The following is an 18,923-nucleotide window of genomic DNA, read 5'->3' as shown; positions in this document are numbered from 1 at the left end:
GAGCGATCACTGTATTGGTGTGTGCCTCGTTTGGCCTGAGCAATCATTGGATCAGTGTGTACCTCAGTTGGCCTGATTCAAATGTGGATGCAAATCCCTCGTGACTGAATCTTCATATGCAGCAGTACTGCGAAAATATGCTAATGCCACTGCTGCTGGGAATTGTACAGAGGCACCTACAAATGCATCTCTAATTTGTCGCTTGTGTATAGAGACTCGTCATTGACAACATCGGTCATACGACAGTTGCAGTATGAACTTCTGGCCCCATAGCTGCTCAGGATGTCTGTCTGTATTAAGAAATGGGGCCAGTCCAGCTGCGAAGACACAGCCTCTGGCTGCAACATGCTCAGAAACACCCGTGACATGCCTGTGTTTTACAAGCCACCCCCTGTTAACTTCCATTATTATTATTATTATTATTATTATTATCCTTTATTTATATGGCGCCACCAGGGTTCCGCAGCGCCCAATTACAGAGTACATATGCACATAAAAAATAGGAAAACAGTGACTTACAGTTGAATACAATATAGGACAAGTACAGGGCAACTAAGCATAACTACACCAGTAAACATAGAGATAAGTTCCAGGTGGTCAAAAAACTGTGGGATCTGGGCAGTTGAGGATTATTAAAGTAAGAAAAGTATAAGCACATGAGGGAAGAGGGCAGGTGGGGCAGATGTTACATGTGCAGAGAGATTTGGGTTTGGGTGGATTATTTTGTTTCTATACTTGCTAAATACTGGCTACTCTATTTTCTAGAGTAGATGTGTCTAGAGAGAGCAGCAGCAGAAGTAGTGTCAGAGGGTGTAATCCAAGTTTCAGTAATGGCTAGTAGGTGTAGGGAGTTGGAAATGAAAAGGTCATGAGTGTTCCATAAACACACATTGACTGTCAATCACTTTGCCTCCAAATCGTTGCTGCGATAGCCACGCGAGTGCAGTGTCACTCCGACACATGTGCAGTACAAAAAGCATCCACCAGCTGCACAAACATGGGCATTGCGTCCACCTCTTAATCAGGCTCCGCATGTGATGTCTTCAGGTGTATTCAACTGGATCAGGAGGTTGGTGAATGAGATTGTGAAGCAGGACATCAAAGCCTGACCTCCCAATCGCATTTGAAGCCATTTATCGGCTAATGTTTCTGCATACACACTTTACAATTACATACCTCCCAATAGCCGTAGCCCTGAAGGCGGGACCTCAAAATGGGGTGTGGCCTGGTTAAAAGGTGCGTGGCTTTGTGTGAATGCCACGATTGCGAGTCACGCCTCCCATTTCTGTAACAGTGGGGACACGGGAAGCGCTATGTAAGCTGCTGGCAAGCCTGCAGTCCCTCTGGCTCACTGGAATAGACACTGGGACAGTGCGGCCAGTGGAAGGGACAGCGGGACATACCCAAAAATAACAGGACTGTCCTGCGAAAATCAGGACAGTTGGGAGGTATGCAATTATCGGGCCCATTATACAATTATCAACTGATCGGGCCAAGGGTGTATCCGGTTTTAGAGGCTGGTGGATTACTTTGGGCAACTTCTCCACTTTATATGTCTCTGAGGCTTGATACATCTCCTCCAGAGTTTCTCTCTCAGCACTCTCAGTGCTGCTTCCTGTTCATGCTATAAGAGATCAAGGTGACTTGCTGTGAAGAGATCACTGTTGCTGAGTAGTAGTTGCTGTATAGCTATACTTTCACACTTTGCACATGCTATAACTACTCACATGTAGTGAGAATACTGGTTCACAGAGACTTTTGTGTATTAAACAGAACAGTCGCGGTACCTGATATGTCACATGTTTATTTTGCAGGTTGTGGAGACATTATAAAGCTGTCCGAGTTTGGTGACCATGCAAGGAGCTGCCTGTTTAAGCCACCAACAGATTTGGATCCTAAGGTTGTACATCTTACATTGTGCAATATGTACAAGAGTGGTAGAATAAGTAAAATAACAAGACCTCTGAGGTGTGTAATGTTCTCTATTCTAATCTCCTGCCAGAGCAGGTAGACCACTGCTTCCCCTCACGGCCATTAGACTACGCCCCATATCTGTCATACTGTCCCAACATCATATGTAAGATGGCGGGGCTGGCAGATACGTGGTCAAACATTGAGGTGCCTAGTGTGATCAGATTTCTGCTTCTGAAGGGCACATCAGCAGCTGAAATTCATCGCCAACTTGTCAATGACAATGCGTCTGTCCTCCTGAATCAGACCATCAATGCGGTACATATTGTCATCTGTGGTGGATGAGCTTGGCCGGCCAGATCACTGCTCATCTTAACGTCATTATCAGAGGGGGTGCAGCAAATTTGTGTCTGTGACTTAACGTTATCACCGTACACCTCGATAAGTTGGTGATAAATTTCAGATGCTGATGTGCTCTTTAGACGCAAAAGTCTAATCACACTACACTCCTCAATGTTTGATAATGTTTCCGCCAGCCCCGCCATGTTACACCTGATGTTGGGACAGGATGACTGCTATGAGGCACAGGCTGTGAGGGGAAGTAGTGTCTGCCTGCTCTGGCCTGGCGGGAGACTAGAATGTAATAGAGAACAGGTCTTGTTACCTTACTTATTGTACCACCCTCATATTATTACTACCATTTTTATTAATATCATATTCTCTGTTTCACATTTTTCACCAAGAACCATTAACATACACACACTTATGGTGAGTTGGTCACAAATGGGCATAAAAATACACATCTCAAGCATGTGTGACCAATTTATGCCAGGGATAGGGCTGGTGCAAGTGCACAATGATAGTGATGAAATGAGGCACCCGGATAGTGGCAGTCCAGCCGCAGGAGTGCGTACATCTCGCTGTATAGGCATATATACACACAGGGGGTCATTCAGACCTGATCGCTAGCAGGCGATTTTTTGCACTGCTGCGATCAGATAGTCACCGCCTACAGGTGGAGGGTATTTTAGCTGTGCAAGTGTGCGAACGCATGTGTACCAGAGCTGTACAAACAGATTTTGTGCAGTCTCTGCGCAGCCCAGGACTTACTCAGCCACTGCGATCACTTCAGCCTGCTCAGGACCGGAAATTACATCAGACACCCGCCCTGCAAACGCTTGGGAACGCCTGTGTTTTTCCAGACACTCCCAGAAAACGGTCAGTTGACACCCGCAAATGCCTTCTTCCTGTTAATCTCCTTGCGAACGCCAGTGGGAATGGATCCTTCGCACAAACCCATCGCTGAGTGGCGATCTGCTTTGTACTCATGCGACGCGCCTACGCATTGCGGTGCATACAAATGCGCAGTTTAGACCTGATCGCCCACTGTACGAAAACACAGCCTAGCAATCAGGTCTGAATTACCCCCACAGTGCATACACACTGTGCATGCAATTCAGCAGCAATTACACCCAAGTTGTGTTCAACTCTATATAAAATAATTTCTCTAACGTCCTAGTGGATGCTGGGGACTCCGTAAGGATCATGGGGAATAGACGGGCTCCGCAGGAGACATGGGCACTTTAAGAAAGAATTTAGATTCTGGTGTGCTCTGGCTCCTCCCTCTATGTCCCTCCTCCAGACCTCAGTTTTGAATCTGTGCCCGGACGAGCTGGGTGCTACTTAGTGAGCTCTCCTGAGCTTGCTGTAAGAAAGTATTTTGTTAGGTTTTTTATTTTCAGGGAGCTCTGCTGGCAACAGACTCCCTGCATCGTGGGACTGAGGGGAGAGAAGCAGCCCTACTCTCTGCAGATAGGTCCTGCTTCTTAGGCTACTGGACACCATTAGCTCCAGAGGGATCGTACATAGGATCTCACCCTCGTCGTCCGATCCCGGAGCCGCGCCGCCGTCCCCCTCGCAGAGCCGGAAGACAGAAGCCGGGTGAGCATAAGAAGCAAGAAGACGTCGAAATCGGCGGCAGAAGACTCCAGTCTTCAGTGAGGTAGCGCACAGCACTGCAGCTGTGCGCCATTGCTCCCACATGCACCCACATACTCCGGTCACTGTAAGGGTGCAGGGCGCAGGGGGGGGCGCCCTGGGCAGCAATTAGGACCTCTTGGCAAAAGTTTGACATATATACAGTTGGGCACTGTATATATGTATGAGCCCCCGCCATAATATTGTACATAAACGCGGGACAGAAGCCCGCCGCTGAGGGGGCGGGGCTTCTTCCTCAGCACTCACCAGCGCCATTTTTTCTCCACAGCTCCGCTGAGAGGAAGCTCTCCAGGCTCTCCCCTGCAGATACACGGTAGAAGAGGGTAAAAAGAGAGGGGGGGCACATAATTAGGCGCAAAAATCATTATAACAGCGGCTACTGGGTTAACATTAAGTTACTGTGTTATTCCTGGGTTATATAGCACTGGGGTGTGTGCTGGCATACTCTCTCTCTGTCTCTCCAAAGGGCCTTGTGGGGGAACTGTCTTCAAAAAGAGCATCCCCTGTGTGTGTGGTGTGTCGGTACGCTTGTGTCGACATGTTTGACGAGGAAGGCTATGTGGAAACAGAGCGGGAGCAAATGAATGTGGTGTCTCCGCCGACGGCGCCGACACCTGATTGGATGGATATGTGGAAGGTTTTAAATGATAATGTTAATTCCTTGCATAAAAGGTTAGATAAAGCTGAAGCCTTAGGACAGTCAGGATCTCAGCCCGTGCCTGATCCTATGTCGCAGAGGCCGTCAGGGTCTCAGAAGCGCCCACTATCCCAAATTGTTGACACTGATACCGACATGGATTCTGACTCCAGTGTCGATTACGATGATGCAAAGTTACAGCCTTAATTGGCTAAATCCATCCGTTATATGATTATAGCAATTAAAGATGTGTTGCACATCACAGAGGAAACCCCAGTCCCTGACAAGAGGGTTCATATGTATGGGGAAAAAAGGCAGGTGGTGACCTTTCCCCTTCACACGAGCTAAATGAGTTATGTGAAAAGGCTTGGGAATCTCCAGATAAAAAACTGCAGATTTCTAAACGGATGCTTATGGCGTATCCTTTCCCGCCAACGGACAGGTTACGCTGGGAATCCTCCCCTAGGGTGGACAAAGCTTTAACACGCTTATCAAAGAGGGTAGCCCTGCCGTCACAGGATACGGCCACCCTGAAAGATGCTGCGGATAGAAAGCAAGAGGGTACCCTGAAGTCCATTTATACACATTCAGGTACCTTACTAAGGCCGGCAATTGCGTCAGCCTGGGTGTGTAGTGCTGTAGCAGCATGGACGGATACCTTATCTGAGGAACTTGATACCTTAGACAAGGATACTATAGTAATGACCCTGGGGCATATAAAAGATGCTGTCCTATATATGAGAGATGCTCAAAGAGACATTAGTCTACTGGGCTCTAGGATAAATGCTATGTCGATTTCTGCCAGAAGGGTCCTGTGGACTCGGCAATGGACAGGTGATGCCGACTCAATAAGGCACATGGAGGTTTTACCTTACAAGGGTGAGGAATTGTTTGGGGAGGGTCTCTCGGACCTGGTCTCCACAGCTACTGCTGGAAAGTCAAATTTTTTGCCATATGTTTCCTCACAACCTAAGAAAGCACCGTATTGCCAAATGCAGTACTCCCCGGCTTCCACTAAATCAACCGCATGACGCTGGGGCTCCACAGGCGGAGCTAGGCCCGGTGGGGGCGCATCTCCGAAATTTCAGCCACAAGTGGGTACACTCCCAGTTGGATCCCTGGGCAATAAAGATTGTGTCTCAGGGATACAAGCTGGAATTCGAAGAGATGCCCCCTCACCGTTACCTCAAATCGGCCCTGCCAGCTCCCCCCTTAGAGAGGGAAATAGTGTTAGCTGCAATTCACAAATTGTATCTTCAACAGGTGGTGGTCAAGGTTCCCCTCCTTCAACAAGGGATGGGTTATTATTCGACCATGTTTGTGGTACCGAAACCGGACGGTTCGGTCAGACCCATATTGAATTTAAAATCCCTGAACATATACCTGAAAAGGTTCAAGTTCAAGATGGAATCGCTCAGAGCTGTCATCGCAAGCCTGGAAGGGGGGGATTTTATGGTGTCTCTGGACATAAAGGATGCATATCTTCATGTCCCCATTTATCCACCTCATCAGGCGTACCTCAGATTTGTGGTACAGGATTGTCATTACCAATTCCAGACGTTGCAGTTTGGTCTCTCCACGGCACCGAGAATATTTACCAAGGTAATGGCGGAAATGATGGTACTCCTGCGGAAGCAAGGGGTCACAATTATCCCATACTTGGACGATCTCCTCATAAAAGCGAGGTAAAGGGAGCAGTTGCTGATCAGCGTAGCACGCTCTCTGGAAGTGTTACAACAACACGGCTGGATTCTAAATATTCCAAAGTCGCAGTTAATTCCTACGACTCGTCTGCCTTTCCCGGGCATGATTCTGGACACAGACCAGAAGAGGGTTTATCTCCCAATAGAGAAGGCTCAGGAGCTCATGACACTGATCAGAGACCTAGTAAAACCAAAACAGGTGTCGGTGCATCACTGTACGCGAGTCCTGGGAAAGATGGTGGCATCATACGAGGCCATTCCCTTCGGCAGGTTCCATGCGAGGACCTTTCAATGGAATCTACTGGACAAGTGGTCCGGATCACATCTTCAGATGCATAGGTTAATCACCCTATCCCCCAGGGCCAGGGTGTCTCTCCTGTGGTGGCTGCAGAGTGCTCACCTTCTCGAAGGTTGCAGATTCGGCATTCAGGACTGGGTCCTGGTAACCACGGATGCAAGCCTCAGAGGGTGGGGGGCAGTCACACAAGGAAGAAATTTCCAAGGTCTGTGGTCAAGTCAGGAGACTTACCTTCACATCAACATCCTGGAACTAAGGGCCATATACAACGCCCTACGTCAAGCGGAGTCCCTGCTTCGCGACCAACCGGTTCTGATTCAGTCAGACAACATCACCGCTGTGGCTCATGTGAACCGCCAAGGCGGCACAAGGAGCAGGGTGGCGATGGTAGAAACCACCAGAATTCTTCGCTGGGCGGAGAATCACGTAAGCGCACTGTCAGCAGTGTTCATTCCGGGAGTGGACAACTGGGAAGCAGACTTCCTCAGCAGGCACGACCTCTACCCGGGAGAGTGGGGACTTCATCAAGAAGTCTTCACGCAGGTTGCAAGTCGGTGGGAACTGCCACAGGTGGACATGATGGCATCCCGCCTCAACAAAAAACTACAGAGGTATTGCGCCAGGTCAAGAGACCCTCAGGCGATAGCTGTGGACGCATTGGTGATGCCGTGGGTGTTCCAGTCGGTCTATGTATTTCCTCCTCTTCCTCTCATACCCAAGGTGCTGAGAATCATAAGAAAAAGAGGAGTGAGAACAATACTCATTGTTCCGGATTGGCCAAGAAGGACTTGGTATCCAGATCTGAAAGAAATGCTCACAGAGGACCCGTGGCCTCTGCCTCTAAGACAGGACTTGTTGCAACAGGGGCCCTGTCTGTTCCAAGATTTACCGCGGCTGCGCTTGACGGCATGGCGGTATGGCGGTTGAACGCCGGATCCTAGCAATAAAAGGCATTCCGGATGAAGTTATTCCTACGCTGATAAAGGCTAGGAAGGATGTGACGGCTCAACATTATCACCGTATATGGCGAAAATATGTGGCTTGGTGTGAGGTCAGGAATGCCCCTACGGAGGAATTCCAGCTGGGCCGTTTCCTTCACTTCCTACAGTCGGGAGTGACTTTGGGCCTAAAATTGGGTTCCATTAAGGTCCAGATTTCGGCCCTATCCATTTTCTTTCAAAAAGAACTGGCTTCTCTGCCTGAAGTTCAGACGTTTGTAAAGGGAGTGCTGCATATTCAGCCCCCTTTTGTGCCTCCAGTGGCACCTTGGGATCTTAACGTGGTGTTGAGTTTCCTGAAATCACACTGTTTGAACCACTCAAAACGGTGGAATTGAAATATCTCACGTGGAAGGTGGTCCTGCTATTAGCCTTGGCTTCGGCTAGGCGTGTGTCAGAATTTGCGGCTTTGTCACATAAAAGCCCTTATCTGGTTTTCCATGCAGATAGAGCAGAATTGCGGACCCGCCCACAATTTCTGCCGAAAGTGGTTTCATCCTTTCATATAAACCAACCTATTGTGGTCTGGTTTCCCAAATAGTGGAGAGAATGAGACTCTCCTCCAAGTTGGAGGGTAACCCGCACCAAGATATAACTATCCTAGTAATTTATATACTTGGGGTACCTTTACATTAATTAATACCACTATCACTATTGAGTGAATAAATCGTGGAACATTATCAAGGTAATTATAGGTGCTACCAACTGATTTAGGTCAAGGAATAAAGTCAAATCCCCCAAGGGAGGGGAAAGAAAAAAAGGAAATCAGTTTTTTGTGCTGTGCACACAGCCCAATATCCAATATATTAAAATTAATTTCTTTATTGATAATTCGTTAAAAAATCCCTATATTGTTCGCACTTATAGGCAAAAATGCCACAATTAATGTTTATAAATTTTATGTATAATTGAGATAATTTATCAGACTAATATTGTCCTTTATTTATAATCAAGCGAAGTAATAAAAGATAGTAAGGAAAGTGAAAAAGAATGAAAAATAAGTGAATAAAGATTAAAAACAAAGCTGGTGTGTCGAGTGCATTTTGTATTTATATTATTAGATAATTCTAATGTGCGTGGACCGTACTAGTTCCTACTATGTTATATTGAAATTAAACGTTCTCACTGGGAGATCTGTGGATAGTTGAATTCAATAATATTCATTAATAAGATGTATTCCATAGGTACAGTGTAGTATTATTAATTATGATAATAAATATATGTCAATTTACAGATGACTTCAAACAGAAAACAAATCCTGTATTTTAATAATTATTGAAAATTCCACAAGATCCTACCCATGGGATGTTACATATTATGCCTGCAAGGTTCGTTTACTAGAGATGATTTATTATGTGTTTTATTGTAGTGCAACAAATATATATAAGGTGAGAGCCAAATCACTCACTGTGACACCTAAAATTATTGCACTGCCCACATCTCGTATTATATAGGCACAGTTGCCTTGGTAGTACTGGCAGCCTGGACTGTGAATCTGCTATAGGATACTATTAATATAATATCATATGTTATTAAACCACCATATTGTGTTTACCATATGATCTGTAGCTCAGAAAAAAACTAAATATGGTCAATTGATTAAGTAGTTGGGGCTAACAAGAGCTCCTATATAATCATCTGATACTACACTTAGTATAATATGCACGATGTATATGTATCAATGTGCAGTCTGCAGTTACAATTAATGCCTCTGTGATTGAATTCTTGCTTTCTACTGCTAATATTGCGCTGTTCACATAATCATTATTGAAATCTCTATCCAAATAAATCCATATGTTTGTACATTTGGCAATGAACACATAGGATTATTAATCACTGCAGCTGCTACCACATAATTCAAAGTATCGTCACAGATATTTCATATATAGTAACCTCATATGTTATAAAACTGAATCAGCATATTTAATAAACCATTAGGTATTCACTCTAACGGTTACTATACAGTACAGCACGTCAGTGAGATGTCACAATGGAAGTTCTTAATTCCTAAAATTACTGCTGTGAGTTTGACAGTGCCGTGGTTGATTTCTAATTTCTAACAGTCACATATGTTTTACAGCAAGATGGGCAGTTGCACCGCTCGTCAGGTACGCTGTCTAAGGCTAATAATAGCACATTCCCCTGTGTTCTTAATTCCTAAAACTACTGCTATAAGTTTGGCAGTGCCGTGGTTGATTTCAAATTTCTAACAGTCACACATGTTATTACAGCAAGACGGGCAGTTGCACCGCTCGTCAGGTACGCTGTCTGCAGGCTAATTGTGGTACATTCCCCTATGTACGGTACACACACATATTAGTCGGACACTATTTCTAACATTTATGTTTAGCACATCAGACACATCAGCCCAAGGCCAATGCACATTTCGCTCATAGGCTTCCTCAGGGCACTATAGTGGTGCCTGTGGCTACTACTGACTTGGAGGATTCCGAGTCACTGGATGTGGTCAGGGCTTTGAAGGTTTATGTAGCCAGAACAGCTAAGGTCAGGAAAACAGAATCTTTGTTTATCCTGTATGCTTCCAACAAGCTTGGGGTGCCTGCTTCAAAGCAAACTATGGCTCGCTGGATCTGTAACACGATTCAGCAGGCTCATTCTGCGGCTGGGTTGCCGCTGCCTAAATCAGTTAAGGCCCATTCCACAAGGAAGGTGGGCTCTTCTTGGGCGGCTGCCCGAGGGGTCTCGGCATTACAGCTTTGCCGAGCGGCTGCTTGGTCAGGTTCAAACACCTTTGCAAAGTTCTACAAGTTTGATACCCTGGCTGAGGAGGACCTTGTGTTTGCTCAATCGGTGCTGCAGAGTCATCCGCACTCTCCCGCCCGTTTGGGAGCTTTGGTATAATCCCAATGGTCCTTACGGAGTCCCCAGCATCCACTAGGACGTTAGAGAAAATAAGATTTTACTCACCGCTAAATCTATTTCTCGTAGTCCGTAGTGGATGCTGGGCGCCCGTCCTAAGTGCGGACTTCTTCTGCAATGCTTGTATATAGTTATTGCTTACATAAGGGTTATGTTATAGTTGCATCAGGGTTGATCTGATGCTCTGTTGTTGTTCATACTGTTAACTGGGTAAAGTTATCACAAGTTATACGGTGTGATTGGTGTGGCTGGTATGAGTCTTACCCTGGATTCCCAAAATCCTTTCCTTGTACTGTCAGCTCTTCCGGGCACAGTTTCTCTAACTGAGGTCTGGAGGAGGGACATAGAGGGAGGAGCCAGAGCACACCAGAATCTAAATTCTTTCTTAAAGTGCCCATGTCTCCTGCGGAGCCCGTCTATTCCCCATGGTCCTTACGGAGTCCCCAGCATCCACTACGGACTACGAGAAATAGATTTACCGGTAAGTAAAATCTTATTATCTTTTACAAACACATTAATGTTATAATATGTTACATACAATAATATGTAGACTACAGTATTTAGAACATTGATACGTATCACTTTCATAAATAGGTTAAAAATAGTTTGTTTTATGATACAATTATATTGAAAAATTAAAAACTAATTATTTCTTCAAGTTTTAATAGACAAACTCTTAAATACACTGATGTGATGTGATTTCAGTTGTACTGTATACACCATTTGACAGTTTTTATTTAATAGACTGTAACAGAATCAGAGTGGTATAAAGAAGACTTTTCAACGAGTAAATCATCAGAACCTTACCTTAAGCACACAGTACAGGTAAATGATTCACTATTATAATAAAATAGTAAAGCTTATAGTTGAAATAGGATGTAATTACAATGTCAACAGTTTTGATCATTGACGACATAGTCACACTGTCTACATGTGAAATTATGAAATTCTGCAGGAACTGGAGGGTTAGGCCATGGCAGCGGAGGGTTAGGTATAGGCTATGGGAGGGTTAGGGTTAGGCATTAGAGGGAAGGTTAGGGTATGACAGGGGAGGGATAGGGTTAGGCACTAGGGGAAGAGTTAGGCTGTGGGAGGGTTAGGCACTGGGGGGAGAGTTAGGGTTAGGCTGTGTGGGAGGGGAAGGTTAGGGTTAGGCACTAGGGGGAGAGTTAGAGTTAGGCTATGGGAGGGAGGGTTAGGGTTAGACACTAGGGAAAGGGTTAGGATTAGGCTATGGGAGGGGAGGATTAAGGTTAGGCACTATGGAGAGAGTTAGGGTTAGGCTATAGGAGAGGAGGGTTAGGATTAGGTTATGGGAGGGTAGGTTAGGGTTAGACACTATGAGGAGGGTTAGGATTAGGCTATGGGAGGGTAGGTTAGGGTTAGACACTATGAGGAGGGTTAGGATTAGGTTATGGGAGGGTAGGTTAGGGTTAGGCTATGGGAGGGGAGGGTTTGGCACTAGGGGGAGGGTTAGGGTTAGGCAATGGGAGGGAAGGTTAGGTTTAGGATATGTGAGGGAAGGGTTAGGCACTAGGGGAATGGTAAGGCTATGGGAGGCAGGGCTGGTGATAGGGGGGGGGGTCAAAGAGGACACCTGTACCGGGCCCCAGGGATCAGAGGGGCCCCAAGGATATGCAGCTTAGTGCCCAGAAGGGATGTAAGCCATCTTGTCCAAGTAAGGCAGCGAGCTGTAGGCAATGTGGGTGCGGTCTCAGAGTGACAGGAGCCTCTCACACACAGTGACTGTGTGGTACAAGTGTGCATCCACTCTTCTGAGTCCAGCTCTGTTGCAGGCATTTACGGGACATGGTAGAAGCTCCGCTGCCAGGACTTCTGTGCCCTGCGCTGCACTCTTCTGGTGGGGTGTGAGCGCCGTATGGTACCTGCTATGCGGTGTAAGGATCTGGATACTGGTGAGTGCAGCGCAGGTGTGGCTTGGTGAGGGGATACAGGGCTTTGGGATGGGGTGGGGAAGTTGTGAATGCAGCATGGAGTAATTGAGAGAGACAGACTTCGGGGTGTGTGGGAGGAAGGAGAGAGAGAGACAGACTGATGTGCGTGGGGGAGTAAGCAGAGATATACGTATTTATATATGTGTATAAATAAATATATACTTATTTATTAAGTTTCTTATATAGCACAGCAAATTTAGAATTCAGTATATATATATATATATATATATATATATATATATATATATATAAATATATACACACTGCTCAAAAAAATAAAGGGAACACTTAAACAACACAATGTAACTCCAAGTCAATCACACTTCTGTGAAATCAAACTGTCCACTTAGGAAGCAACACTGATTGACAATCAATTTCACATGCTGTTGTGCAAATGGAATAGACAACAGGTGGGAATTATAGGCAATTAGCAAGACACCCCCAATAAAGGAGTTGTTCTGCAAGTGGTGACCACAGACCACTTCTCAGCTCCTATGCTTTCTGGCTGATGTTTTGGTCACTTTTGGAAGCTGGCGGTGCTTTCACTCTAGTGGTAGCATGAGCCGGAGTCTACAACCCACATAAGTGGCTCAGGTAGTGCAGCTCATCCAGGATGGCACATCAATGCGAGCTGTGGCAAGAAGGTTTGCTGTGTCTGTCAGCGTAGTGTCCAGAGCATGGAGGCGCTACCAGGAGAAAGGCCAGTACATCAGGAGACGTGGAGGAGGCCGTAGGAGGGCAACAACCCATCAGCAGGACCGCTACCTCCGCCTTTGTGCAAGGAGGAACAGGAGGAGCACTGCCAGAGCCCTGCAAAATGACCTCCAGCAAACCACATATGTGCATGTGTCTACTCAAACGATCAGAAACAGACTCCATGAGGGTGGTATGAGGGCCCGACGTCCACAGGTGGGGGTTGTGCTTACAGCCCAACACCGTGCAGGACGTTTGGCATTTGCCAGAGAACACCAAGATTGGCAAATTCGCCACTGGCGCCCTGTGCTCTTCACAGATGAAAGCATGTTCTCACTGAGCACATGTGACAGACGTGACAGAGTCTGGAGACACTAAAGAGAACGTTCTGCTGCCTGCAACATCCTCCAGCATGACCGGTTTTGCAGTGGGTCAGTAATGGTGTGGGGTGGCATTTCTTTGGGGGGCCGCACAGCTCTCCATGTGCTCGCCAGAGGTAGCCTGACTGCCATTAGGTACCGAGATGAGATCCTCAGACCCCTTGTGAGACCATATGCTGGTGCGGTTGGCCCTGGGTTCCTCCTAATGCAAGACAATGCTAGACCTCATGTGGCTGGAGTGTGTCAGCAGTTCCTGCAAGACGAAGGCATTGATGCTATGGACTGGCCCGCCCGTTCCCCAGACCTGAATCCAATTGAGCACATCTGGGACATCATGTCTCGCTCCATCCACCAACGCCACGTTGCACCAGACTGTCCCGGAGTTGGCGGATGCTTTAGTCCAGGTCTGGGAGGAGATCCCTCAGGAGACCATCCTCCACCTCATCAGGAGCATGCCCAGGTGTTGCAGGGAGGTCATACAGGCACGTGGAGGCCACACACACTACTGAGCCTCATTTTGACTTGTTTTAAGGACATTACATCAAAGTTGGATCAGCCTGTAGTGTGTTTTTCCACTTTAATTTTGAGTGTGACTCCAAATCCAGACCTCCATGGGTTAATAAGTTTGATTTCCATTGATAATTTTTGTGTGATTTTGTTGTCAGCACATTCAGCTATGTAAAGAACAAAGTATTTAATAAGAATATTTCATTCATTCAGATCTAGGATGTGTTATTTTAGTGTTCCCTTTATTTTTTTGAGCAGTGTGTGTATATAGATAGGGTATATATATATATATATATATATATATATATATATATATATATATATATATATATATATACCCTGACGAAAATGCTGCTGTATTGAATTGTTGGCTGAAAGTGGCTGTCCTTGTGTGTTTTATTCCTGAGTGCTGCTTTTGAAACTTATTTATTTATACTGCGTATACAGTATATAAAATATAAGGGGGCTCCAGAGCAGGGACGTGCGATGAGCTAAATGGCTTAGGAGCCACTGGCTAGCACCAGAGCCAGATTTACACGCAATATATGAGCCAAAGGGTACATCTGGGCATTATACACAGGTGCAGCAGTATAAACTCCTGGAAATTTGGTAAGTTTTGATCAGAGATGTGATGAAAAGATAGGCACGGGAGGTACTGCCTCAACTGCCAAAGAGTTTTACTCCAGAGTTTTGGCTATAAAAATTATTAGAATAATGCAAAGAAGATTTTTCAAACAAATTCTTTGTATTTTCCATATACTTTATACAGTCAAAACGTTGGCACAGACGTTAGTATGGCAGGAAAGGCTCTGCCCCACCCCACCGCACGTCACTGCTCCAGAGATATCACTGTACCAGGCCCCAACATTTCTGTTGCCGGTCCTGGTTGCAATTACCTCTCTATCTGTCCCTACGTCCCTGCTGCCTCTCTGTCTGTCCCTACGTCCCTGTTGCCTCTCCATCTGTCCCCACGTCCGTGCTGCCTCTCCATCTGTCCCCATGTCCGTGCTGCCTCTCCATCTGTCCTCACGTCCGTGCTGCCTCTCTATCTGTCCCTACGCCCCTGCTGCCTCTCTGTCTGTCCCTACGCCCCTGCTGCCTCTCTGTCTGTCCCTATGTCCCTGCTGCCTCTCCACCTCTCCCCACGTCCGTGCTGCCTCTCCATCTGTCCCCGCGTCCGTGCTGCCTCTCTATCTCTCTCTGTTTCTATGCCCCTGCTTCCTCTTTCTATCCCTAAGTCCCTGCTGCCTATCTCTGTCCCTATGTCTTTGCCGGCACACTATCTCTGTGTCCCTGCTTACACTCGTTCTGTCTCTATGTTCTTGTTGCCACTCTCTCTGTCTCTATGGCCCTTATTCCGAGTTGATCGCTTGCTGACGTTTTTCGCAGCATAGCGATCAGGATAAAAACCGGCTGTTCTGCGCATGCGTATGGGCCGCAGGGCGCACGCGCCAAGTAATTTCACACAAAACTAAGCAATTTTACACAGGGCCGTGCGACACTTTTCAGTCGCTCTGCTCATCGGTGTGTGATTGACAGGAAGTGGGTTTTTCTGGGCGGAAACTGACCGTTTTCCGGGAGTGTGCTAAAAAACGCAGGCGTGTCTGGCTAAAGCGCAGGAGTGGCTGGGGAAATGGGGGAGTGGCTGGCAGAAAGCAGGGCGTATTTGTGACATCAAAGTAGGAACTAAACGGACTGAGGTGATCGCAATCTAGAAGTCGGTCTGGAGCTACTCAGAAACTGCAGCAAATTATTTAGTAGCAGTTCTGCTAATCTTTCGTTCGCTATTTTGCTAAGCTAAAATACACTCCCAGAGGGCGGCGGCCTAGCGTTGCATTGCTGCTAAAAGTAGCTAGCAAGCGAACAACTCAGAATGAGGGCCAATGTTCCTGTTGCCTCTGTTTGTTCCTAAATCCCTGCTGCCTCTCACTTTGTCCCAGAGAATTCCTGCTGACCCTCTATCTGTCTCTATATCCCTGCTGCCTCTCTGTCTGTCCCTACGTTCCTGCTGCCTCTCTGTTTCTATGCCCCTGCTGCCTCTTCCTGTCCCTACGTCCCTTCTGCCTCTCTCTGTGTGTCTATGCCCCTGCTGCCTCTTTCTGCCCCAAAGTCCCTGCTGCCTATCTATGTCCCTATGTCTTTGCCGTCACTCTCTCTCTGTGTCACTGCCGCCACTTTCTCTGGAGATCTGAGTTGGGGACCCCTTAAAAATGTTGCTATGGGACCCGCAAAGTTCTAATCACGCCCCTTCCTCTATATAGATATGGTGCTGATTCAGAGGTGGACGCTAATGGCACCTCTGCAGAATTATGCAAAAGCTACATGAGGTGTATTAAGTAAAAAAGTAGCCCAGGATTCTGTAATGTGCTGCTGCATCTGAAGGGGCAGCACAGGATCATCTGCGTACACATAGGACATTGAGTAACCCTGAGGTTACTGAGGATGTTGCGGGACCAGATCTGCACGTGTGCAGTGCCGTGCCTGCTCATGTGCAGATCATTAAACATCAGAGATTTATGTAAATCTCGGAATCAGGCTCTATATGTGTAACCAAATATCTCCCCATATTAGCTACTAACACTGTTCTGTTACATTACTTTTTTCGTTTCTCTTTGGCCTAATCTGAGCCATGCCAGTTCAGGAACTTCAACGGCACATCATGTCCTACCGGCATTACAACATGGAGAGAGGACCTGAGATTTGGGCACTACCGTAAGTGCCCGATATGTGCTCAGCTGGGCAAAGGAGAGATGTAGCAAACCTTCTAAAGCGTTTGTTGTCCATAGCAACCAATGAACTTCTAGTTATCATTTATTATTATTACCAGTTATTTATATAGCGCACACATATTCCACAGCGCTTTTACAGAGAATATTTGGCCATTCACATCAGTCCCTGCCCCAGTGGAGCTTACAAACTATATTCCCTATCACATGTACACACAGACACATTCACTAGGGTTAATTTTTGTTGGAAGCCAATTAACCTACCAGTATATTTTTGGATTGTGAGAGGAAACCGGAGTACCCAGAGGAAACCTACGCAAGTGCGGGGAGAATATACAAACTCCACACAGTTAGGGTCATGGTGGGAATTGAACCCATGACGTCAGTGCTGTGAGGCAGTAATGCTAACCATTACACCATCCGTACTGCCCAAATATATCAATATTATCAAATATATTCTATAAAATGATGGCTAGAACCTGGTTGGTTGCTATGGGCATTGTACGGTGGTCACTGGGATGCTCCTTGTAGTGAATATCTCACTGGAATGGTAGACAGAGGCATTGTCATTTATTTTTTCTTTTACACCGCAAGGAAAAATGTGAGACCAGTGGGTGCTTAACAATGGATGAGACCCCAGTCAGAATGATCCATTTTATAGGGATCTTTTAATGTGTCTACTTGTCACCCTGGTGTGCTGACTCTACCAGTACAATACCTCACCTACTGGTATGATCACCCACTGTAACATAATCTTTCTGCTGAAGCCACTACATGAGGCCACTTTTCATATTTTTCCAGGGCCGCTTTACGTTCTCAATCCGCCCTTGTCCGGCATAGAAGAAATGTGAATGCAAATCAATGTAGATGTACCAGGAGGGTATTGACAAGCCATTAGAAACTATCGGAAGATGGAAACCCTTTTTAACATTATCTTATACTGTGAATTTCTTACCCTGTTTCCAAGACAAAGACATTGTCAATTATTAAGTTAACTTGTTAAGTAAGTGAAAGGGAAACATGATATTTTCCAGGAGATGTATCAAGCCACGGAGAGATATAAAGTTGGTTATTTTCCAAAAGTAAATGATGCTTCTAACTACAGGTATTATTTCATATACTGTGCTTGATAAGTGACAGAAGATGATTGGGTACTTTGGACATTTCCACTTTCTCTCCAAGGCTTGATACATCTTCCCAAGAGTGCTGTATATAAAATATATGTTTAGCTGCTATACAGCAGGTCAGGAGCACCAGCAGGACAGTAGAGTTTCAGTCATATCAGTAATAATTTGAGGACCCTGTGAAATTAGCATGAAATAAAGAGCGGAGACTCAGTCAATTAATACATAAAACATTTTCAATTTTTGCTAAAATATAAAACATTTATTATGAAGAATATTTAACAAATAATATTTGCAAGACATCTCAGAAAACAGTCGGTTTTGGGGGCTGCCCACAGATATTAAGCAGCCCCTGAATGTATGTATTGGGGCTGCAATAGATATTGAAGATACTGCATTCCTCCTATTGTGATTGCAAAGCAGCCACCAAAAGTTTCTACGGCAGATGGTAAACTGCAAAACTCACCAAGCTCCAGAATGCGAAGCATTTCTGAGCTTGGCCCAGCAACTAATGCCATTTCTAAATGGTGTTTGTATCCTGTGGGCTACATTATGCAATTGTTCCCAGGAGAAGGATCCTTGGGATCCCTCTGCAGTACTGTATATGCTCTCACATACACAATCTTGTCGAATGCACATGTGAAGTAGCGCAGCCGGGGTCTAAACCCAGAAGTAAAGTGATCACATTAGCGATTATTTTACTTCTTATACATTGCAGGGACGGGCATGAGATTGATACTCATTATGGCATAAAAGCTACACCTCTGGACTCACAAAGAGTCATCCTTCAGCACTCAGGAGAGGAAACCCCCCCCCCTTGGGTGGAAACCTCTGGGGAACCATGGCCTCATGATTTCCCTTCCCTCTGGGCATTAAGAAGTGTACTAATAGGGGGATCAGTATGATATCCCGGCACATTGGATCCTATTGGTCGTAATAAAGACACCAGGATCCCAGCACAAAAAAAGGCTGACCAGTGATGAGTAAGGGGTGTTTCTCTTACGTCCTAGAGGATGTTGGGGTCCACATTAGTACCATGGGGTATAGATGGGTCCACTAGGAGCCATGGGCACTTTAAGAGATCAATAGTGTGGGCTGGCTCCTCCCTCTATG

The 18,923-nt window shown here is 45.9% G+C and overlaps 1 protein-coding gene across 3 annotated transcripts in view; it reads left to right on the top strand.

Annotated features, from left to right (window-relative positions):
• The window catches only part of LOC134910412 (uncharacterized), a 286,525-nt gene that overhangs the window by 42,860 nt on the left and 224,742 nt on the right, over positions 1–18,923 (top strand). For all 3 annotated transcript variants that reach the window (XM_063918405.1, XM_063918404.1, XM_063918406.1), the window contains 2 exons: positions 1,815–1,900; positions 11,170–11,250. In XM_063918405.1, coding sequence (XP_063774475.1) covers positions 1,815–1,900; positions 11,170–11,250 — 167 coding nt within the window. The remainder of the gene's footprint in view (positions 1–1,814; positions 1,901–11,169; positions 11,251–18,923) is intronic.

The sequence above is a fragment of the Pseudophryne corroboree genome, chromosome 4 (assembly GCF_028390025.1).
Source record: "Pseudophryne corroboree isolate aPseCor3 chromosome 4, aPseCor3.hap2, whole genome shotgun sequence".
Taxonomy (NCBI): Eukaryota; Metazoa; Chordata; class Amphibia; order Anura; family Myobatrachidae; genus Pseudophryne; species Pseudophryne corroboree.
Note: the sequence above shows the minus strand (reverse complement) of the source record. Positions and strands in the feature narration are given on the sequence as shown.